The 25,155-nt window shown below is 42.9% G+C and overlaps 1 protein-coding gene and 1 pseudogene across 2 annotated transcripts in view; both read left to right on the forward strand.

Annotated features, from left to right (window-relative positions):
* The window catches only part of HIBADH (3-hydroxyisobutyrate dehydrogenase), a 120,567-nt gene that overhangs the window by 83,147 nt on the left and 12,265 nt on the right, over positions 1-25,155 (forward strand). For both annotated transcript variants that reach the window (XM_075558242.1, XM_075558243.1), the window contains exon 5: positions 24,102-24,235. In XM_075558242.1, coding sequence (XP_075414357.1) covers positions 24,102-24,235 — 134 coding nt within the window. The remainder of the gene's footprint in view (positions 1-24,101; positions 24,236-25,155) is intronic.
* Positions 54-462, forward strand: LOC142456992 (LYR motif-containing protein 1 pseudogene; annotated as a pseudogene).

Here is a 25,155-nt window from a genome sequence, read left to right on the forward strand (position 1 = left end):
GGCTGCTGCACTTCGGTGGGTGGGAGCAGGCAGGATTGACGCTGAGTCTTAAGATGACAACAGCAACACGACAAGAAGTCCTTGGCGTCTACCGCAGGATTTTCCGGCTCACGAGGAAATGACAGGCAGCATCAGGGCAGATGGAAGATGCCATGAAAGAAAACAGTACATAATACACGAAGCCAGAGCCCTGTTCCAGAAAACCTTCCCGACTCAGACTCGATTAAACCATGTAGAGATGAGTACACAGCCAGGATTGACATTGGATTGCATTACCACATTCCTTATCCAAGGCCCATTCATCTACCTCCAATGGGCCTTACTCCACTACAAGGTCGAGGACTTCAAAGCCAAGGGAAACTCAGGAAGCTTTCCAAACCAGTATATCTCAAGTCTCATGATAACATTTCCCAGCCCAGGAAAATGTTTTTTTCTGAGACTAATGAGCCAGCTAGGTCTTGACCATAAAACAGGTGACAAGACCCTTTTCCTTGATTAGGGATGAAATTTTCAAATATCTTCTAAAACCCTCTATAATATTGGAACTCGCCCCATTAGAACTTGCCCCATGATGTGCCTACTTGTCCGCAGCCATTGCCAGGATCTTGCTCCCTGAATGGATGATGCTAACCAAAGGAGTCCTGGACCTTAGCACACTTACTCAAGTCCTGTTTTGAAATAAGACTAAGGCCTGTGGAAGGGTGAAGGGTAATAAAAGTTTACATGGGGGGAAAAAAGGTGTCGTTCATGAAGGTATGAAAATTTGAATTGTATATACTGCACATCATAAAGTTACCTAAATAACTAGGTGACAAAGGGTATTTACAGAGGTCTAAAGACTGGAATGTATACATGTAAATATATTTATATAAGAGTGTGGGGAAACATCTATGTGCATGTATTTATAGGTTTAGTATTAAGGCAGCAGATAGGCATTGGGCCTCCACTCAAGCACTTAATGCAAGAACATGTTGTTCTATTAAATTGTCATTCCAGGATGCACACCTTCCCGACACGATTGCTGAAGAAAAATGTGTGCATAAGCAAATGTGGTGAAGAAAGTAGACGGTGCCCGGCTATCAAAAGATATCACGTCTGGGGTCTAAAAGGCTTGAAGATAAACAAGTGGCCATCTAGCTGAGAAGCATCAAAGACCACATGGAAGAAGCACACCACCCTGTCTGACCACAAGGTGCAGAAGGGACCAGTTATCAGACATCAAAGAACTAAAAATCATGTCAGTGGGTGTCCACCTTCCTGTTATGATCAATGAAGACAAACGTGTGCATAAGCAAATGTGGTGAAGAAAGCTGATGGTGCCCGGTTATCAAAAGATTTGGTGTCTGAGGTCTTAAAGACTTGAAGATAAACAAGTGGCCATCTAGTTCAGAAGCAAAAAAGCCCACATGGAAGAAACACACCAGTCTGTGTGACCATGAGCTGTTGAAGGGATCAGGTATCAAGCATCAAGGAACAAAAAATCATATTGTAAATGTGCGTGAGTGCAGAGTGGAGACTCAAAGCCCATTGGCAGCCAACCGGACACCCCTTACTGAAGGGTTGTGGGGAGGAGATGAACCAGGCAGGGTGCAGGGTAGCAACAATGAAACATATAACTTTCTTCTAGTTCTTAAATGCTTCCACCCCCACTATCATGATCCCAATTCTACCTTACAAATCTGGCTAGACCAGAGGATGGACAGTGGTACAGATAGCAACTGTAAACACAGGGAATCCAGGACAGATGACCCCTTCAGGACCAGTGGTGAGAGTGGCGATGCCTGGAGGGTGGAGAGAATGTGGGGTAGAAAGGGGGAACTGATTACAAGAATTTACATATAGCCTCCTCCCTGGGGGTGGACAGCAGAGAAGCTGGCAGTGGGGGGGGGGCAGGGAGATGTCAGACAGTGTAACATATGACAAAATAATAATAATTTATGAATGATAAAGGGTTCATGAAGTTAGGGGGTAATGGGGAGGTGGGAAAGTGAGCAGCAGATATTAAGGGCTTAAGTAGGCAAATGTTTTGAAAATTGTGATGACAAGAAATGTACATATGTTCTTGACACAATGGATGTGTGTATGGATTGTGATAAGAATTGTATGAGTCCCCAATGAAATTATTTTAAAAAATAATAAAAGAAATACAAAATAAATAAAGTAGCCTAAGATATATATATGTATATATACACACATATGTATATGTAACATCACATGGAGATATACATCTATATGTATATGTACATATAGATGTATATGTAACATCACATGGAGAAAATTGTAATGTCCATCACTCTGAGACATTTTAGTATACTTCTCTTAATAATCATTGATCAATAGTCAAAAATGTTGGCACAGTTGATAAGCTTACTGAACCAGGTAGACGTATGTAGAACTCCACACCTCATTGTACGTCTTTCATATGCATATGAGCCGATTGACAAAAACCATGACTTGGGTGAGGTGCACCTTCCGCCATCATAGTGACACGTATGGCTTTTGAAGTTTTAAAGAGATCCTGTGTTTTGGATTTGCTCCACTGAGTGTTGTTGTTAGTGGCTATCAAGTCCGTTTCAACTCAGAGCTCCTGTCTATGTGCAACAGAACGAAGTAGTGCCCAGTCCTGCCCCGTCCTCACGGCCCTTGTTTTATGTGAGCCCATCGTGGCAACCACTGAGTCTCCATCTCATTGGTGGTCTTCCTCTTTTGGGCTGAAGTCCAGCATAATGCCTTTTCCAGGGACTGACTAGTCTCTCCTGATAACATATTCAGAGTATGTGCGAATGAAGTCTTGCCATCTTCACTCCTAAGGGGCATTCTGGTTGTGTTTCTTCTCAGACCGATTTGTTTGTTTTTCTGAAAGTCAATAATGCAATAGGTCATTTGACTTCTTGAATGCTGCTCCCATAGATGTTGGCTGTTGATCCAACCAGGCTGACTTTTTTGACAACTCAATTTTTCTCCACTTAACATGAAGTTTATTGGTTCAGTTTTGAGGATTTTAATTTTCTTTATGTTTGAGTATCGTCCACACAGAAGGCTGTAGTCTTTAACCCTCATCTGTAAATGCTTTAAGTCATTTTGGCAAGCAAAGTTGTATCATCTGTATATCACAAGTGATTGAAGTTAGGAATACAAATCAAGTGTATGAGGATACATCAGTCAGCTTAAGGAGTTTTGTATGGTGTAGATGTTGGAAAGGACATTTGAGCTGAACCTGGAAGAATAAGTCGATATTTTGCCAATGAAGCCCAGCCTGAGATGGAGGCAGGCGTTGGAAGTGAACGTGGCTAACAGCGTACTGGGAGCATGTGTATGGCAAGGAAGAAAGATGGAAGGTCAAAGTTTTATATGGGGAAAGAAGGAATACTGTGGTTAGAATGTAAGTATTGGGTGTCAGAGTTCAAGAAATGAATCTAAAAAGGTGAACTGAGACTGGACTATGAAGGACTTTGTATGTCATGCTGAGGAATTTCTAATCTTTAGGATAGTAGAAACATTGACGTTTAAATAAATAAAGTCAATGATTCTTAGGACATTTGGGGAGTTGATTTCAAGGGAGGATGTGAAGTCACAGGAAACCAGCTAAATGGTTGTGATGCTCTAGATGAGAGAGATGAACAGAGTCCTTACTAGGTAGAATCTGTGAGCGTGGAGGGAAACAAATGAGAAAAACATAATGTGGAGTTTGTCAGAATGGTAAGTTCCTGTTCTGGTGGATCTGCTCTAAGCACATGAAAGCAATCAAATATAAAACGTCAATCACTACCGTGTGTTCCAGAATAAGATACATATCTGTGGTCCAAATGAGTTCAAATATGTAAAAGATCGTGAAGCTGGTTCGGGACCAGGGATCATTTGGTCTGCTGTATGTAAGGTCACCATGAGCTAGAGCCAATTGGATGGCAGCTAAAAACTCCATTGAGGGTGGAAATGCAGTTCCCTGAGGGGCACTGAAGCCAGCCCCTACTGAGTTCTAGGTCCCAAACAGGGAATTAGTAGCTGCTGTTAGTCATGGAGCCTGCTCCCAGGTCAAAAGATCAAAAACCAAACCCACTGCTGCCATGTTGATTCCAACTCACAGGGGACCCATTCCAATGCGTAGGACAGAGTAGGACTGCCCAGAGGGTATCCAGTGCTTTACTCTTCCTGGAAGGAAACTGCCACGCCTTTCCTTCATCAAGTAGCAGGTGAGTTTGAACCACCAACCTTTTAGTTGGCAGCTGAGCACTTACTGTGCTGCCATGACTCCTCAGCTCAGCAATTTTCAACCTGTTGGTCCCGATCCCTTTTGGGGTCAAATGACCCTTTCACAAGGGTCACCCAATTCCTGACAGTAGCAAATGATAGTTAAGAAGTAACAATGAAAATAATTTTATGGTTGGGGGTCACCACAACATGAGGAACTAGTAAAGGGTTGAGAACCAATGTCTTCGAGCTTTTCAAGTTCCATAGCATTACCCTTCACTTCATCTGTGCCTGGACTCAAGGTGCTATCTTACTTTGAGATGTGGTGGCTGTCTATGTGGCACCATGTAGCACACTGGGATGTTTTTTTCTCTACTACTGCCTAGGTAGGGGAGCCTAGTGACATAGTGGTTATAATTGGACTACAAGGTCAGAAGTTCAAAACCACCAGCCACTCCTCAGAAAAAGAAGGGGCTTTCATCTGCCATAAAGAATTACAGCCTTGTGTAATAGTATGGGTAGACCAGAGAAACAGATTCATCGACATTCATATGTGTACAGGAAAGAACTTTATATAAAGAGTAATTGTACTGTAAGAAAACATCCCAGCCCAGTCCAGATCAAGTGCATAAGTCCAATAGTAGCCCATATGTCCAGTACCAGTCTGTAAATTCCTCTTTAGACTCAACGTAACACATGCAATAACACTGAATGCAGGAAGATCACAGGCCAGTGGGTGGAAAGTCTTGTGGATCCAGTGGCAATGGAAGCATCTCAGTGCTGGCAGGGGTCTCCACATGACTCCTCCAGTTCCAAGGCTCTGGTTTCACCAGCGTAGCTCCATCAGGGTCGCCATCAATAATGTCGTGCAGGGAGTGAGTGTCCCACCTCCAGCGATCTATTTATCTCCGTAGCGGCTCCAACTGAGGTCTTCTAGCTGCAACCTGATTGACAGGTTACACTCCACCCCATTCACTCGGAAGTCTCGAGTTGACAAGAGATTTTATAACTTCTACAACTTGGAAACGCACCAGAGCATTTGTACCCTGCCCTTTAGAGTCACTAACGTTTGGAATTGAGCCTATGGTGGTGAGTTTGAGCTTGAGATGGTTTATGTGGGTGACGTTTTAGCCCCAGTCCCGTAGGCTTGTAATCATTGCTTCTTCCTTTATCCTTTTCAAGGTTTGAATGGTTCTTGTTCCTGGGCCTTGTGCTGTGTCACTCACTCTCTTCAGATTAACTCTTAGGCCACCTCACATCAGAGCCTGAGTTAGGGAGCGATGTGGTCTAGTGGAGGGAAATTGGAGGGTCTGTATTTTACCCATTTGTTTCTACTATGTGCATTCACTTGGCGTAATTGCAAGTTCGAAACCACCAGCTGCTCCTCTGGAGAAAGACAAGGCTTTCTACTCCCCTAAAGAGTTAGTCACAGAAACCCGCAGGGCACAGTTCGACTCTGTCCTTTAGGCTTGATAGGATCAGCATTGACTCAGTGGCCATGAGTTGTTTCTCGGTCTTTTAAATGGAAGTTGTTGGAGTATGGCTATCCTCAGATAAGTATACTAATAGTTTGTTAAATTCATTGTATTAGTCACTGTTCATTAAAAATTACCCTATCATTGAAACACTCTGGACTTGTACAGTGTGTGAGATTCAGAATGCCACCGATAAAAAGGACATTTTCATTTTGGTCACAAGGGGTCTCCACGAAGGCAAATCAACTTGTGTCCACCATCCATAAAGGGTGATGCATATGACTTAGTGTTTCATATATATATATATATATATATATATATATATATATATAGAGAGAGAGAGAGAGAGAGAGAGAGAGAGAGAGAGAGAGAGAGAGAGAGAGAGAGAGAGAGAGAGAGAGAGAGAGAGAAGCATGCCTTCTGCTGGGATGAATTCTCGTGAAACCAGCCCCAAGATTGTTCCCACTTCCGCCGTGAGCGTTATTAGTGATTGCCTTTGTCACACACGTGGTCTCACAGCATTCGCTCAGGTTTGTTTCACTGTTCTCAGTGCTGGAAGGTCACCACAAATAGGACTTTTTAATTGGTCCATAGCAGGGATTTTTCGTCTCAATAGGAAAATCATTACGTGGGTACCAGCCCAGGAGAAGCGGCGGCATGTCCTCTGCTCCCGGGCACCTTCTTCAGTGTTCCCACAGCAGCTGCAGTGACTGGGACTGGAAGAAGGGCCCAGGGGAACAAGTCCAGCCCGTGCACGGAAGGGGCCCCTCTGCCCCGGCCTCGCACCCTCACGGTTAAGGTGGAGCATTCTGGCGACCTTCTCCTACAGCTCCAGAGTGAAGACTGCTGGTTTACGCAGCGTCCCTCAGCCTCATGGCCCTCTCCCCACGTCCTGCTGCCTCCAGTTTACCCTGATGCTCGACCGTGCCTTCTCTGCCTCCCTGCTGTATCCTCCACATCCTTGCCTACCCACAAACTCGTGCCACCTTCACTGTGAGAAACCAGGTCTCTCTAATCAGAGAAGGCACACAGAAATTCCCATTTGGGGCTTTTTTGTAGTCAGATGTCAGACTTCTATACAAAAGAATGTTGTAAACTGTACAGCTTTTAAGTAAGCAGTGTGCTATCTTAGTGTAAAAAAAATTCTGGTTTCCAGAATGGATTTTAAAACTGAAAGATGCTGTGTTTACAAGATGGGATTTTTAAGATTGTATTCTCCAAGGGCATTAAGTTAACTTTTTCCCTCGGGCTCGAGATACTTGGCTTTCAGGAGTCTAGGTTTCCATTGCAGTCCTACATTACACACCTTCTTGTCTAGGGTGGAGAGCAAGGAAGCATTTTATAAAAGTGATTTTCAAAATGAAAGCAAACGTTTCTCTCTGATTCCCCCTGCCCTGTGAAAACCCCACTCTGCATGTCTGGGTGGCGGCTTCCTTCCGGAGCTGGTGCTTCTCCGGCAGCCGAGCTCCCGCGGACATTCTGTTGCTCTTTCCGCATAAGCAGGTCTATTGTGATATTTATCTGAATTCAAACGAGGCTAATTAAAGGAGCTGCCGACAGTTGTTGTGATCTGACTTTGACTGCAGCTTGATGGTCATTATGGGTAAATAATGAACCAGGTCTGCAAATGTAGCAGCTGCCAACTTGGGATAGAAGAACGGCTATTGCTTCCAATTTAAGGATCTATCGACCGCTTCCCTTCTCCCTGCAGATCTTCTGCAGGAAACTAATGTTTTCTGCTGCTGTGTATTGTGGTTTCAGCTGTTTCAGATACAGCGTATAATTTCCTTCTTTAATATTTAACTTAGGACATTATTAGCTTTCAGAGTTAACAACTTTTCTATTTTCAACAAGTTCAGCGTTGCCCTTGTGTGTGCTGTAACTCGCTAACCAGTTGTAGTGTGTTTATATGCGTTTGATTTGCGTGTTGTGCAGGAAGGAGCTAGTCTAGGAGAACCAGGTACTGCTCCATTAGGTGTTTCCAAATCCCACGTAGGAGACTTACTTGCTGGAGAGAGACATGCTCGTCCCTTGCTTTTGTTTTCTTAGGGACACACCTGCCAAACCCCCGTTTCAGGTTTGTTCACCTCATCAACGGCTCTGACATTTCGGTGCAGAGCACTGTTTATCAGTCCAGGGGAACTGCAGTGACTTTCATTGAAATGCAATCCCGGATACATTGTCACTCCATCACGAGCTCTTCCCCTGTCCTATTAGCAAGTAGGAACAGGTGCATTAAAGGTAAGAGAGGCAAATTGCATTCATAGATTAATATATTTCCCTGCAGATTTCCCACATTTATAAGATACAGCTTCTGGATTAAAAGTCACATTCTAGAATTCACCACAAGCCAGTACTTAGCAGCACACCCTCACATTTGTCCAGCTGCCACCGGGAACGCTATCTGCATTATGTAAAGTATGAGGCTACAGTGGGGGCTTTGTGCATAATGCAGCAGGGCTTCAGGATCTTGCTGGGAGGAAATGATCCCCAACATGCCCCCGAAAGACAAGCCTTACTCCGAGAAATAATGATGAAAAATTGCCTGTGCCTCCATGTATTCGTGTCTGTGGTGATTTCGGGAGACGCTAACTAAACTTTGTTATCTGGCCTCCCGAATAGGCCTGTGGTGTTGCTGCTTGCCAGCTTCCAGCGTGGACAATGCTAGCAACGGTGTTAACAAGGGGTGATGTTATGCTGGCTTATGTTAAACCAGATCACCCCTAACATGTGCAGAGCCATTCATCTGTGTCACCAAAACCCACGGGGACATCTGACATGGACTCTGAAACAGAAACAGTGATCACTTACAAATCAAACATGGCACGCTCTAAACTGATTGTGCACGGCAATCTTTTCTAGAAAGGACAACTAATTGAACATGATAAAGTGTAAAGTTAATTAACACCCTTAAATTTGTTGATTACTTTCACGGGATTATATTGTTCAGTTGAGTAGCAGCTTTCTGTCCCAGCTGTCGCCTTTTTAAGCGAATGTGCTGGTAAACAATAGAGACACCATAACCAGTCGTCAATGGTCCCTGTGACAGCAGCCCCTTGTGAGGCTGCAGCTGTAGAAAATGATTAGGACAATTGCATTTTAAAGACGGCTCACATTGCAGCCCAGGTCCCCTTGGTCCTCTTCTTGATCTCATTTGATGGCAGACTGGTTAAAACATTAAGTTCTTTTGAGCAAATTAAATGATTTGCTGCATTTTGCTGTGTATCACTCATCCGCTGTATATCCGTCAATGGGATCCTTTGGTGGCACGGGTACGAATAGACTTTGATTGTGTTTTTTTAATTTTCCCTGGCTGTGAGTTGAAAATGTTCTCCGGGGTAGTTATTCGAAGTCACCAACTCTTGCATCATTGTTTATAACTCTTTGGCTCAGCTTTTCAGTAAGGATAGGCTCGAATTCCATTGCTTTACTACTGTCAGACCAAGAGCGTTGACGTGTTGAAGTCTAGTAGAGTCTTTTATATTCAGCTTGCTTGTAACATTATTATAATGACTTCGCAATTTACAAATTTTTTCTACGTATGCTCTTGTTTGCACTCCAAAATAAGTATGGCAAGTGTTTTTATCGCCCTTTTTAAGGACTGGAAGCTTCGGATGACCTATGATTTGGCAAAGGAGTCAGATCTTGGACTGTGACTTGGATCGCTCCATGGCTCTTACCTCAAATCCACGTTCTTTTTCTTTTCTGCAACTGTCCTTATAGTGTGTCTGTGCCTGTGCGCCTGCAAGGATCAAAACTAAACAAAAAACAGACTGCTATGGAATCATAGAGCCTTATCTAACAAAATGAGAAGCTATTGTCTCTCAGCCTGTCTCACCCCCAGGGCTACACATTTCTGAAGGCAGTATTTCCACCACCCAGCTCTTCCCTAAAGAATTCTGTGATCTTAGATTTACAGCATCCTTAGGGACTCAAGTTGAGTTTCCTTTCTAGGTTTTTTGAGATTTAGGAACCAAAAGAAGTCTGACAGAGCACTATCAAGGCTGTAGGGTGGATGGGATAAGCTTTCCCAGAGAAAATCTCCTAGGACAGCCATTACTGCCATTGAAAAATGAGCAGATACATTTGTCATGGTGGAAGGATAAGTTATCCCTCGGCACAATTTTCCTGGCCTTTTTCTCACCAATGTAATTTTCAGTTTTCTTGCAACGTCTCCCCTCGAAGCAATGAGATTGTTTGTGTCTTTTGAGAGAAGCCTACCAAGGTTTTCCCATTGGAGTTAAAGGCAAAGGTCCCTGTGACCTTCTGACTGACCTCTGTGCCTTGACGTGATCTCAGACAGGCCCAGCACATCCCTCTGAAGCCATGGTTGTGGTTGGACCTTTTCTTTTTTTTGAAAGCACCTTAATAAGACAAGCGTATTGAGAGAACTTGTCTGCAGCCATCACTCAGAGACATGTTTCATTTGGGATAACTGTGCATAGGTGAATTGGAACCCCAGTAGCAAAACATGTTCTTGCCTTCTTAATGATCACGCATGTTCCTTGTGCTATAACGTGGGGGGGGGGGGGGGAAATGCCATCATCACATACAGAGACAACTACAAAGTCAAACTTTTTTCATAAGCAAAAAGCATTGGCTTAATTAGTCCTAATTAGTATTCTTGGTCATTTTCTTCATCATTGATTCTCCTTCTCTGCCGACCTCCTATAAAGACAGTGAACATTCATCAGACGCATGCCATGAGCCAGGGCTGAGGTTCAGAGAACTGCTGCCCTCCAGGGTCTTAACGGGACCCACCAGAAAAATCCCCGATTAGGGTGCTTGTTATGTGTCAGTTGCCACCCCAAGAGTTTACAGAGTAGAGCTCTTCCATAGGGTGGTTCCATAGGACTGCCAGCCCTTTTCTCCTGTGGTCTCACGGGTGTGTTTAAGCCATTAGCATATAGAGATAAGTGCTTTATTAAGAATTACAACCAGGAGTATTAGCAGCTGCGAGAATGAGAGTCATGAATGGCTTCTCAGAGCCCATACCGAGGGTTGAAAGATCAAGCCAAGAGTTAGCCAGACAATGCAAGAAGGGAGGGGAGTTTCCTCCCAGGGTGTGAAAGGGATGGATGTGTGAAAAATCATGGCACTTTTCACCCACAGTAAGTTGTTTTCAGTCCACATAGGACGAAGTCTGTGTTACTGGAAATAGATGAGGAACCCAAAAAGTAGTTAGGCTTTGTTGAAAAAATAATGACTAAGAAAAAACCCAGTAGCTATTTAAGGATAGAGATGATACCGAACATTTAGTGCTTCTTACTAATCAAAATTGAATGAGAGTGAATTAGATTGTTTCCTTTCAGCTGAAACACAAACGCACAGGTATTTAAGAGAGAATCATTTTTACTCATAGAAAAAACAGGAGGAGCTGTGAGACTATATAAAAAAATACTGAGTTAGCAATGAATAATATCTTCAACTTCTGGTTAGATTCATATGACTACGTAATTTGATATTTAAACCTATTTTAGTCAGGCAGCAAGTAAACTTGAGAAGCAAGTGGAAGATAAATATACATAAATAATAGAATGAGGTAACCAATGTTCATTTCGACCTCCTTTTCCAGGGTGTGGGGTTGGCTGAAAAAGGAGTTTAACTTATTTACTTGGAAAAATTATCACTGCTTTTGCTGTAAAAAAAAGGTTGAGGACCTTGTGCATCACTTCATTTACTGTTCCTGGGCTGCTTTATTCTTCTCCCGATTAGGGAAGGTGTTTGGCATGACGCTCAGCTCCATTACCTCAACATTCATAGCCGTTGAGACCGTTCTGACGCACAGCAGCCCTGCAGGACAGAATAGGACAGCCTCATGGGTCCCCAAAGCCGTCAACTTTTGTTGCTGTTGCTGTTTTTGTCGCTCTGTTCTTCTTCTTTTTTAAAAATAAATCATTTTATTGGGAAGCTCTTACAGCTCTTATAACAATCCATACATCCTTGTATCTTGCACATATACATATGTTGTCATCATCGTTTTCAGAACATTTTCTACTTAAGCCCTTGGTATCAGCTCTTCTTTTTTCCTGTCCCCACCCTGTCACCCTCCCACCATTGTGAGCCCTTGATAAATTATACATTATTATTTTCATGTTCTACACCATCCACTGTCTATCTTCACCTACACTTCTCTTGTTCATCCCCCTGGAGGTGTGGGCTATACATCAATCATTGTGATCCCTCCTCCTTCCCCTACCCTCATGGTATTGCTACTCCCATTACTGTTCCTGAGGGGTTTATCTGTTCTGCATTCCATGTGTCCAGAACTCTTTTATCTGTGTACAAGCTCCGGTCTAGCTGGATTTGTAAGGTAGAACTGGGGTCATGATAGTGGGGGGAGAAGCATTAAAGAACTAGAGGAATGTTGTGTGCTTCATCAGTGTTATACCACACCCTAGCTGGCTTGTCCCTTCCTTGTGACCATTCTGGGAGGCAATGTCCAATTGTCTACAGGTGGGCTTTGGGTTGTTTGTTTTGGTTCAAAGCTATTAATCTTTACAGGCGCAGAAAGCTTGTCTCTCCTGCTGGTGGGTTTCAGCTGTTGTCCTTGGTGTCAGCAGCCCCACTTAGAACCCACGACCCTACCAGGATTCCTGACATACTTGAAATCATCATGCAGTCTCGTTTCATTGATATCTTTGTCTTAATTCTAATTGTTTTCTAATTTTGTTGTTTTCAAGAACAAATTCAAATCTACCATGTCAAACCCTATGCCTGTCCAGTCCGTTTCAACTCAGAGTGACCCTTGAGGACAGAGTAGAACTGCCCCACAGTGTTTCCAATGGCAGTTATTCCTATGTGAGCAGACAACTTTATCTTTCTTCTGAGGAGTGGCTGGTGGGCTTGAACCACCAACCTTGAGGTTGGTCCAGTGCCTAACCACAGCACTGCCAGGGCTCCTTCAAGAAGTAAAGTATTTTGTGTATTTAGTTAACAGGCAGAACCATGTAGAAAGCTTATCAAATGGCTTACTCTGTTTATGTTGTTTTAAAACGGCTCTGAATCAGATTTGCAAATGGACTGAGCATACTTATTTCCTCATCAAAGTTTTTGTCAGACATTCCTGTCAACTCTGAGAACACTTTCTTATTCCCATTTTTCACCCTTTTCCTTTTCTGCAAATTCATTCTTCTTATAATGACAGAAGTTGAAAAAAACGTAAAGCCAAGAGGAACTAGGATTTGGTGGTGATGGCCGTCATTCGTCTTGCACTTGGTATATGGTGCTGCCCTTTGGCATTCTGGTTATGTCTCTTTTCTCTAATTGTGTTTTGACCCCTTTCAAGGCAAAGACTGCTTTATAGCGACCGTGACCTTACATCTTGGACTTTCTGGAATAGTTGTATTTCAGCTGTTTCCTAATATCAGAAAATGGGTCTTGTTTCCTAATACAATACTTACATTGTGAATGTTTGCACCTGCCATGAAGACCTCACACTCTCTTAAAAGGCACTGAATAAATATGAGTTCACGGGAAAACAGAATTAAAAGATAATGGAATTTACTACCCAATTTTTTGAAATCCCCTTGTTCTTGCTGGTGATTTTTTTGTTCCTTGAGTGCCAGATGGCATACTTTGTACCTCTGCTTAGTGTACAACTGACTCTGACTTTGATGAAATTGTTCTTGTCCTATCGCCCCCACCTCCATTTTCATCCTCACCACTACCACCGCTGATGCTGGGTGTTAAGTGATGTAAGGACAAGGGGCGTTTCTGCCTCGTTCCCAGGATTGACACCACTGAAGGATGCATCTGTAGTCCTCAGAATTGGCATGTCAGCTCCAGTGAGAGTGGAAGGAAAACCAGGTCATGTTTCCATAATGGAGGCTACTTGTTGCCTTTTCTGAGGGCACCTTTTAACAAAGAGGCAGCCATGTGAGTCTTTGATAGCTAGAAAAGTGTGTCTCCACTATGAGGCTGGTTTGCATTGAAATAGACTGTGATAGGTGTGTATCACTTTAAAGGTGGGTAGACCATTTCCTGTTTTGAATGATCTAGACGGTCACCTTCACCAATGAGTTCACATGTTTGATCCTAGGATCATGGGAGAGAAACACTAGCGACATCGTCTCAGGAAAGCGTTCTAAGGCACCCACAGCACTTAGGCTTGTTAGATTTAATTAGTGTAGCTACATGAGAAGGTTAATTTTCGAACGTTCCTCAAGTTAAAACTACTTATTTATTGTACAATATAAAGCACACCTCATTTTGTGTATTTCTATGAAAAAAAGTATATATATAAAACTGTGTGCATATATGTATATATACTCAAAATCCCCAAATTACCATAGGATGGCAAAAGCTTCAGAGTGATCAGTGACAGTCTCGTCTTATCGCCTCACTTTACAGATGAATAAAGTTAGAATGCGTAGCATTGAATGCATGGTAGAAGGGAGAGATGCTGTGTTCGGAACCCTTAGCATCTGTGTCTACTCTGTAGACATACTCTCTCAGTTCTAGCTCAGCAAGCCTGTGTACATCAAGAAAAAACTTCCTGGTCCAGCACCATCCTCAGAATCCTTGGTGTAGTTGAGCCATGGGTGCAACTACCGTGGCAGTCCATTCATTGAAGGGTTTCCTCTTTTTCTCAGGCCCTCTATTTTACCAAGCTTGGCGACCTCCAAGGATTGGCTTCTGATAACATGTCCAAACACATGAGATGAAGTCTCCCGTTCTTCTTTCTTTTTTTTTTACTATTTATTTATTTATTTATTTATTTATTTTAACAATTTATTGGGGCTGATACAATTCTTTTCACAGTTCATACATATACATACATCAATTGTATAAAGCACATCTGTACAGTCTTTGCCCTAATCATTTTTTTCTCTTTTCTTCTTTTACATTTTATTAGGGACTCATACAACTCTTACCACAATCCATACATATACATACATCAATTGTATAAAGCACATCCATACATTCCCTGCCCCAATCATTCTCAATCCCGTTCTTATTTCTAAGGAGCATTCTGGATGAAGTTCTGACACAGATTTGTTCATTCTTCTGTCAGTCTATGAATTATTCTTTACCAATACCAAAATTCAAATGCATCTATTTGTTTTTCAGTATTCCTTATTCAGTGTCCAGTTTTCATATGCATTAAAAACAACAAACCCAAAGTCACTACCATGGAGTAGATGCCGACTAATAATGCTCCTTTAGGGCAGGGTAGAACTGCCCCCCATGAGTGTCCAAAACTGTAGCTCTTTGCCAGAGAAGAAAGCCCTGTTACTCTCCCAAGGAGTGGCTGGTAATTTTCAAAATGCTGGCCGTGGGGATGGCAGCCCTACCTGTAACTATGACAACCAGGGCTCATGCATGGGAAGGGATTAAGAATACCATGACTTGGGTCAAAGTACCTATTCCTCAAACATGAGCTCTTTGTTTTTCAATCCTCTAAAGCAGTGCTTCTCAACTTTCCTAATGCCGCGGCCGTTTAATACAGTTCCTCATGTGGTGGCGACACCCCCATCCATAAAACCATTTTCGTTGCTACTTCATCACTGTCATTTTGCTACTGTTATGAATCGGGCGACCCCTGTGAAAGGGTCGCTCAACTCCCAAAGTGATCGTGACCCACAGATTGAGAACTGCTGCTCTAAAGAGTCTTTGCAGCAGATTTGCCCACTGTAATATGTCATTTGAGTTATTCATTGCTGCTTCCAGGACATTGAATGCAGATCTAAGTAAAATGAAATATTTGTAGCCTCCGTCTTCTCTCCGTTTATCTTGATACTCTTTATTGGTCCAAATGTAAAGAAGGCTGTTTTTGATCTTTGCCAGTAAGGGCTTCAAGCTCTTTCAGCAAGCAGGCTTGTGTCATGTGTGTACCATACGCTGTTAATGAGCCTTCCTCAGATCCTGATGCCAACTTCTGCTCATCTAGTCCTTCTTCTTGGATTATTTAATCAGCCAACAGATTAAAATATGGCCCTAACGCACACCTTCCTTGACTTTCAACCACACTGTTCTGTTCTTTTCAAAGGCACTTGATCTTCATTACAGGTTCTGTGTGAGCACAATTCAATATTCTGGAAGTCCCATTCTTAGCAATGCTATATATCATTGGTGAATATCCACACAGTCAAATGTCTGGGCAGAGTTAACAAAACCCATGTAAACATACTTTGCTTTCAGCCAAAATCCATTTGACTTCAGTAATGACATCCCTTGTTCCATAGCCTTTTCTAGATCTGGCTGGATTTTCTAGCAGATCCATTAAAGTCCAGCCATTTTTTGGCTGTGTTTATTTCTTCCTTCTGACCTTTATTCTTCACCTTTCTTGGAAACGTTGTATTGCCACAGATAGTACAATCCAGTAGCTCAGTCATCTGAAGAGTCGCGCACCCATCACAACAGTCAGTTTGAAACACGTTCATCCTTCTTGCACTCATTGTTCCCATGGACGTTGGGCTTCCATGCCATCCGTAGCCTTCTACAATCTGGGTGTTCACATTTAAGCTCTGAGACCATTCTCTCCTGCAAATTTGGATTTTATTATTTACAGTCTTTGGATAACATGGACTGGTGTACTTATTCCATGTGGACATAGTTGATGTTATTTTTTTAAAACTTTTTTTGTGTGTATATAAGAAAAAGATTTATATACCAGAGCAATTGAACATTGAGAAAACATCCCAGCCCAGTCCAGATCAAGTCCATAAGTCCGATATTAGCCCATATGTCTGATATCAATCCATAAAGTCCTCTTTGGACTCATAAAATGCGTACAGTGAAATTTTTTAAAACTTTTTATTGTGAGTTGGGTGAAGGTTTACAGAAAGATCAGTTTTCCATGCAACGGTTCATACACGTTTTGTTTCACATCATTGATTGCAATCCCCACACTGTAGCATCACATTCCTCCCCCTCCCTTTATTTTCTATTTCTGTTTCCCCTTTCCTAGCTCTTCAGAACTTGGTGCTTGGGTAAATGCTGTCATTTTAATCTCAACTAGTCTGATTATTCTAAAGTGTTCAGACCTCACTATTGTTATGTGAGTTATTATTACCTTATTGACCTGTCCTTTTTGACTGGGCATCTAGCCATGGGAGTGAGTTCATTTTCAAGCTTGAGAGCAATAGTCTTGAGGTTATCCCAGTCACTATCTGATCAATAGGGCTGATATTTTTAAATGATTTTCAGTGTGGCCCCACAGTTTCTCCATATCTACTCAGGACTTCATAATGTGATCCTTTTCAGAGCCGTTGGTACTGGTAGTCAGGCACTATTTAGTTTTTCTAGTCTTGGAGTTGTGCAGACTGGTGTTTGTCTAATCTCTTAGTTCAGTTGTTTCAATTTTCTGAAAATTGCATGCTTATATAAAAATGGATTGATTATTGTTGGTAGACCTCAAAGTCTATGTACAGTATTTTAGATTTGGATAACTTAAGTCTTAATTCTGCCGTTATAATAGGACTTTATTGACTAGTGTAATGTTGTTAGAAAAATATGCCAGGACCAGACTTCAGTGCAATGCACCAAGATGTGAATGAAACATACCAGCATGAAGCAGGAAGCCAATAGAGAGGTCTGTGGGGCCAGCCCCAATCAAGACTATGTGGACACCCCCCGGCTCCCCAGAAGAATTCACTTCAGGGCACAGCATTGAAGCTACAACTCAGGGAGAGGGGCACATCTGATCAGAGCACACAGGAACAAACCAACTGGAAAGAAGAGAAAGCAGAACGCATCTTGGTCCACCACACCACAAGACACGGCGCCCTCACTGACCCGTAGCGCTATGGGGGCAACACTGGAGACATAGTGCGGGAATTGTGCCCCATCTGACCTCCTCACACTGGGCAAAACGCCAAGGGTGTGCAACAGAACAGCAAGGGGAGCAGAGCAATGAATGTCCCCAGGGACAAAGGAACAACAGTGATCTAAAATTGATGGTGAGGAGGGCGTAGTATGCCTGGTAGGGCTTGGTCAAGGCAATGTAACTGAGAGGAATTACTGAAACCCGAATGAAGGCCAAACATGATAGTGGGACAAGAGGAAAGTTAAAGGAAATAGAAGAAAGAACTAGGAGGCAAAGGGCATTTATAGAGGTCTAAATACAGGCATGTACATATGCAAATATATTTATATAACTATAGGGAAATATATCTATGTACATATATTTATAGGTTTAATATTAATTTAGCAGATGAACATTGGATCTCTACTCAAGTACTCTCTCATTGCAAGAACACTTTGTTCTAATAACCTGGTATTCTGTGATACCTTCCTGACACAATTGCTGAAGACAAAATGGGTGCATAAGCAAATGTGCTAAAGAAAGCCTGGCTGATGGTGCCTGACTATCAAAAAATATAGTGCCTAGGATCTTAAAGGCTTGAAAATAAAATAAGTGGCCACCTAGCTGAGAAGCAACAAAACCCACATGGAAGAAGCACACCAGCCTGTGTGGTGTCAGTGGGATGAGGTATCAGGCATCAAAGACCCAGAACAAAAAATATCTTATAATTGTGAATGAAGAGGAGTGTGGAGTGGAGACCCAAAGCCCATCTGTAGACAATTGGGAATTCCCTTACAGAAGAGTCACAAGGAGGGTGCCAGTCAGGGTGCGGTACAGCACTGATGAAACATGCAAGTTTCCTCTAGCTCTTTAATGCTTCGCCGCTCCCTGCTTGCCCCCCCCCACTATCATGACCCCAATTCTACCTTACAAATCCGACTATACCAGAACATGTACGTGGGTACAGATAAGAGCTGGAAACACAGGGAATCCAGGACAGATAAACCCCTCAGGACCATTATTGAGAGTAGTGATACCAGGAGGGGAAGGTGGGGGTGGGGGGGTGGAAACTGTTCACAATGATCTACATATAACTCCCTCCCAGGGGGATGGACAATGGAAAAGTGGGTGAAGGGAGACATCGATCAGTCTAAGACATGAAAAAGTGAATTATCAAGGGTTCATGAGGGAGGAAGGGTGGGGGCGGGAGGCGAAAAAAAATGAGAAGCTGATCCCAAGGGTTCAAGTAGAAAGAAAATATTTTGAAAATGATGATGGCAACAAATGTACAAATGTGCTTGACACTGGATTGTGATGAGTTTTATGAGTCCCCAATAAAATGATTTTTAAAAAAGAAAGAAATATGCCAGGTTAAATATATACTAGGTTAAGTAAAAATATCAATACTCATCTATCAGTTTTATCTAGCATATCATATGGTGGGTTACATGTTCCTATGAAGCTGGAATCTGTGCCACCAATAATTTAAACACCAGCAGAGTCATCTAAGGTGAACAGATTTAATCGGAACTTGCAGATTACACAGAAGGAATAGGATTAGTTACTGGGAAACCTTAGGAGTAGCAATGGCACGTTGTCAGAGCCAATGCTTGAAGATGGACCCCTGGAGTTGAACGCACTCAAAATACCACGGGAAAGAGCTGCGTCCTTGAGACTAGTCAACGCTAAGGTGGTTGGAGTAGCGCTATAAGGACCTTCATTTACTGATAAGGCATGGCTCAAAATGAGAAGAAGCAACTGTAGGAAACCATTAGTAATCAGAACATAGAAATGTATAATTTAGGAATCTAGGAAAATTGGAAGTCATCAAAATGAATAGAATGCATTAAAATTAGTGTCTTACACATTAGTGAGCTGAAGTGTATTAGTGTTGGATATTTTGAATCAGATAACCTCATAGTTTACTGTGCTGGGAATGACAGATGAAGAGGAATGGTGTCCCATCATCAAACAAGTATTTCACGATGTACCTTGAAGCATAATGCTGTCTGTGATAGGATAGTTTCGATATGCCTACAAGGAAATCTAGTTAATACAACGATTCCTCAAATTAATACACCAACGACTAAAGCTAACGATGGAGACATTAAATAATCCCATCAACTTCTTCAGTTTGAAATTCATCAAACATGCAGTCTTAATACATTGATAATTGTTGGCAATTGGAACACGAAAGTTGGGAACAAAGAGGAGGAACAGTAACTAGTTGGAAAATACAGCTTTGGTGATAGAAACCAAGTTGGAAATCACATGATAGACTTTTGGAAGACCAGCAAGTTCTTCATTGCAAATGTTTTTTTAAAACAATATAAACAGTTACTATAGCCAAATACTTTCCAGATGAAATGCACAGGTAACAACTTAACTATATTGTGGGGCGTGACTATGGAGAAGCTCAGTATCATCAGCCAAAATGAGGTAAGGGGCTGACTATGGAACAGACCATCAATTTGCTCTTAAGTTTAGGTTGAAGTTAAAGAAATTTTTTAAAGTCCACAAGAGCCCAAATACAACGTGGAGTATATAACTCCTGAGTTTAGAGAAGTTCTCAAGAACAGGTTTGACAGACCGGACATCCATGACCAGGTGGAAGATGACATCCAGAATGTCATAGGTGATGAAAGCAAAAGGCCATTATAAAGACACAAAGAGATCCCGAAACTTGCTATTGAACGTAGAGTAGCTAAAGCTAATGGAATAAATGAAGTAAACATGTTGAAATTTTCAAAGGACTGCTTGAGAAGACAACTAAGAAAAAGTCAAGCCTCTAGTTAAAACATTGATGAATCCTGTGCATAAATAGCGAATGATAGAAGCGTCAAAAGAACACACTGACTGAATTTCTGCTGATGGCAGTTCAGCAACAGTGGCAGCAGCACATTGACAGGGAGCTGCCCTAAATCCAAGCTGAATCAAGAATAGGACGTGGCACGAGGGGTATCATTCCTGACGTCAGACGGTTCTGCCTCAAGGCAGAGAATGGCAGAGAGACACTTGCATTGTAGCCACTGTGCAAAGGCACTGAACTCTGTAGATGACACTAAACACAGAGAAGAATGGGACGAAGAGGCAGTCATAATTAAACAGTACGAGAATCCCACGTGGTTTAAAACAGGGAAAGGTGTGCACCAGGGTTATTAAAATCAGGAAAAACGTGCACCTGGGCTATATCTTCTTACCATACTTATTCAATCTGTATGCCAAGCAAATAATCTGATAAAGTTAGCTGTCTGAAAAAGAATCAGGATGTGAAGAAGGCTTATTAATTACCTGTGATATGCAGATGACACACGTTGCTTGCTGAAAGTGAGGAGGACTTGAAGCACTTGCTGATGACAAAGGACTGCCACCTTCAGTATGGATGACAACTCAGTGTACAGAAACCCACACCTCAAAACTAGACCAACAGAAAACATCGTGATAAATAAACAGAAAAGGTGGAAGTCAAGGATTTCAGGGGTTTGGGGATCCACAGTCAGTGCTCGTGGAGGCAGTGGTCAGGAAATCAAGCAACATATCGCATCGGGCAAATCTGCTGCATGCACAGACCTCTTTTAGAGAGTTAAAGAGCAAAGGTGGTGCTTTGAGGCCTAAGGTACGATGGTGGCCCCAAGTCATGCTCTTTTCCGTCACCACATAAGCGTGCGAGAGCTGGACAATGAATAAGGAACACTGCAGAAGAATTGATGCCTTCTATGTAGAATATTGCAGGTGCCATTGATGACCCGAAGAACAAACAGATGTCTTGAAGTATAGCCAGAATGCCCCTTAGAAACAAGTATGCCAAGACTTTGTCTCACTTATTATCACAAGAGACCAGTTCCTGAGAAAGCACATACTGCTTGCTAAAGTAGAGGGTCAGCAACAAGTTGGAAGCCCTTCCGTGCGGTGAGCTGACACAGGCGGCAACAGTGTGCTCAAACATAGCGCTGCGTGCGAGGATAGCACAGGGCTGGGCAGTGTTGTGTTCTCTTGGACATAGGGTTGGAACTGACTTGGGACCTAAGGACAATACCAGGCAAAAAGTATTGCTACCGAACCCTAGAAACTTTCAGCAGACTAAAATAGCAAGTCGAGAACCTCTTTTTCCCAACATATCCTCCATCTTGGTCTGCACACCTCTGAAGGCAGGGTTTCCATCTGTGCAAACTTCCCTGGAAGAATCTGCATACTACGATTTATACCACTTCACAACTACAGGCTTGGTATCCGTGTGACTCAAATTGGTTTCAAATGTCCTTGGAATTTGGGCTACAAAGAAATCTGATGTGGCAAACCCAGGCTTCAGTGTGGGCCAGTTAAGGTTTTTGAAGGACATTCTTACTGAACAGCCTTTGCTTATTTCCCTGGGAAAGCTTTCCTGGCTGTTTTCTCCTCAGTGGGTTTTTCAGTTTTTCTTGAAACTTCTTTCTAATAAGTCCCCAGGACACTGTATTCTTTAAGAAAACCCATCAAGATGACCCCTTTGGAGTTCACCACAGCAGCCAGCTTAATCATCTGAGTGCATGTCGCTGCCTTCAAAGTCACTGGCCAAGCTGCTCCCTTTGGGAAGTCACCCTAAGGAGATGAAGACATGTATTACTAAGAGAACTTGTCTGCAGCTCTCCACTGATCACAGAGCTGTGTTCCCACATGCTTTCCTGGTGATAAAGCCATGCATATAGGAGCGAAGACCTTAGTAGCCACACTCTTCCTTACCCGTGTACATGGACCGGAAGGAGTTGGTCTCGAAGACTGCACAAGCTGTATTACCAGTTTACTCAGCCGCGTACTCTGGAAGGTAGGTTACGACAAAGCCAGGAACAGTTAGCACCCCCTCAGAAAGGGGGAAGAAGTGGAAATAGCACAGACCTCTGAATTGAAAGACGAAATGTCCTTTTCTCTTGTGGTCTCCTCTTGCTTAAGTAACTTGTTTCTTCTTTTTGAAATATGTGTTTGAACTCGTGAGAGAGCGCACCTGTCAACAGACTAGTCAGCTGAGACCCATAGCCAGCACCAGCGTTCCTTTACTAAATGGCTCTCTGAAGCTACTTAGCAGTCTGCAGTTGAGATGCAGAGCTGCTGACCTACCATGGCTTGTGCTAGACTTAGACGGTCTGCTTAGCTTCCCTAGGTCAGAGCAGCAGCATCAGGGGTGAGGATGGTTATGTGAGTTGAATCAAAATAGCTATAGAAATGGGACAGAATAATTGTGAGCATTAATGATTCACCCTCTGAGTGAAGTAAATTAGAAGCGAACAAAATGACAGTCATTTAAACGTCCAGCATTATCAGAATGTTCAAATAGCATAGGCCGACTCATTAAAAGCACTTGTTATAATTGGGTTTTTGTACATAACCAATTCCAACGTGTCTGCAGATACTTTCAGATAATGTGATTTAACCATTTGTATGAGCATCTCCTACTCTCCGATCACGTGGCCATTCACTCTTCCAAGATTGTTTGGTTAGCACAGTGCTGACTTCCCCCGCTCTCAATAATTGGTCAAAAATAGCGTGAACTGTAAAATAGTAAGACTTCTTGATTTGCCAAGAGCCAAACATTCACAATTTGAATGAAATATAAATCTCCTCACTTGGGCTTTATAATGTATAAAAAACTGTGTATTTCATTGAATATATTAAATTCAAAAGTAGGCCATTACTTGCAGCTGTCTATTCTAATGGGCCAGGTTTGATACATGGTACAGACAATTACGGTTTCTTTATTCTTAGCTGGACTGTAAAAAGGTTGTAAAAGCAAAAATTATACTCATGCAGCTCTTCCAACTCCTTTTCTGGTTTGGAACAGCAAAACTTCACTTGAAAATTATGAATCAGGATCCCTCAAGTACTAAAAATTGAGATGTGTAAAGTATTCCCACCCCTTTCTTTCGGACAACCCTTGGCTGTATTTGTAAGTTAGAAGATATTTCTTAAATCATTTAAATCCATGAACATGTACCAAACCTTTGTTCCAAGCTACAATGGAGGAGTAAAGCTACTGTTTGTTTCTGACACATCCGTAGGGATAAAACGTCTAAACGGTGTGTCACTGGAGGGAGAAGGGAAACATCCAGTGGCATTGGGAAGTACACATCGGAATAATCAGCCTGATAGAGCAGCGCTTTCCTTTCCCCGAGCGTAGGAAGCATGTCGCCTGAAGTATGTCCTGCTCCTGTGCGGGCCAGGACATCGAGAAACCCTTTTTTGGTTTTTTGGGGGTGGTTATTGGGGATGGGGCGATGGTGGGGCAGGGAGGGTATACTTTTTTATGACTGAATAGGTTCCTAAGGGCAGTTACTAGATGTGTGGGAATAAAACCTAGGCTTGGACTTCCTTCTGTCTGTCTGGTGGCGTGTTTGTGTCACAGTCTTTGAGATGCCCTGAGGGTGGGGATGCTGAAATCAGCGTGTCTCCTTTGGGGTGTGAGTAGCCGTGTGGTCCCGGATGGCACAGGAGTCCTTCCCACAGAGGCCGGCTGTCTGGCACTGGAGAGAATGACCCACTCTCCTCCCTTTCTCTAGGACAAGTCTAGGCTCCATTTTCTGTGCTAAGTCAGAAGCTGGTTCTCAACCCCTTTAAAGCCTTGAATAGGCATCACCCCTCTGTTCAGAGCTGTCTTTAATTTTACTTCCCACTCTAAGAAATGTTTCCTTTGCCCCCTCCCTTGTGCTTAAACCACTCAGGTGTGGGAGCCGCCCGATCCGGGAACCTCACATTCATGGTGGGAGGAGTGGAAGAGGAATTTGCTGCTGCCAAGGAGCTGCTGGGGTGCATGGGCTCCAATGTGTTGTACTGCGGAGCCGTTGGCACTGGGCAGGTAATCTTTTCACATGCATAGTGTCCAGTCATCTCCTTAACCACACGCATGTTCCTCCCTACTCCATTCAACCTGGACTCTTACTTTGCTGAGCTGGCTTAAGTTAATTTGGAATCAATTAGTATCGCAACTCTGGTGCTTTCCGCGGATTTGGGTTTTAAAAAGAGAGCTCAGGGAAGTTTCCTCATTACATCTTGGCGTGTCATCCTAGTGGCCACGGAAATCCTCCGTAGAGCTATTGAAAGGGCTGGCTTCCTCCCACCCAACTCTGAATGCCCTTGCTACAGCTCTTCCCTTTGTAGTCTGGGCAGATAGATCCGACGTATCCATTGTTATCTTTGTCTTGAAAACAGAAATAATTTTCACGTCGAAACTTAGCCATGATTGACAATACTGAATATGTCCAGTCTGAATTCGAGCTAGCTATTCCATACTTTCATCTCCAACACACACACACACATACACACACACACACATACACACACGCACACCTACACACATACACACACATACCTATACACACATACACACACACACACACACACACACACACGGTCACTCACACGCCTTCACTCCTCCTATTGCTTTGTCCTGATCACTAGTATCTCACTTGAGATGCTGGTCTTAAAGTTATTTTTTTCTATCCCTTTGTCCAGTCAGTCTTCAATTTTGCAGTTTGGTTTGGTGGCTCTCACTGTTGACCACCTGGTCCATTCCACTCCTCCCCGGTCCAGTCTTTCATTGTCTCGTGCCTTCTAGGTTGCTCTAGGGCCTTGCTGCTAGATGCCACGTTTACCATCGTGCCCAGCAGTGTCCCCCGAACCAACTCCATCAAGATGCATGTACCACTGCAGTACTTCCCATTCAGAAACCGCACGCCGCCTTTTTCCTGCCGTGATGAGAATTGAACTTTTTATCTC

This window comes from Tenrec ecaudatus, chromosome 9, assembly GCF_050624435.1.
Source record: "Tenrec ecaudatus isolate mTenEca1 chromosome 9, mTenEca1.hap1, whole genome shotgun sequence".
Taxonomy (NCBI): domain Eukaryota; kingdom Metazoa; phylum Chordata; class Mammalia; order Afrosoricida; family Tenrecidae; genus Tenrec; species Tenrec ecaudatus.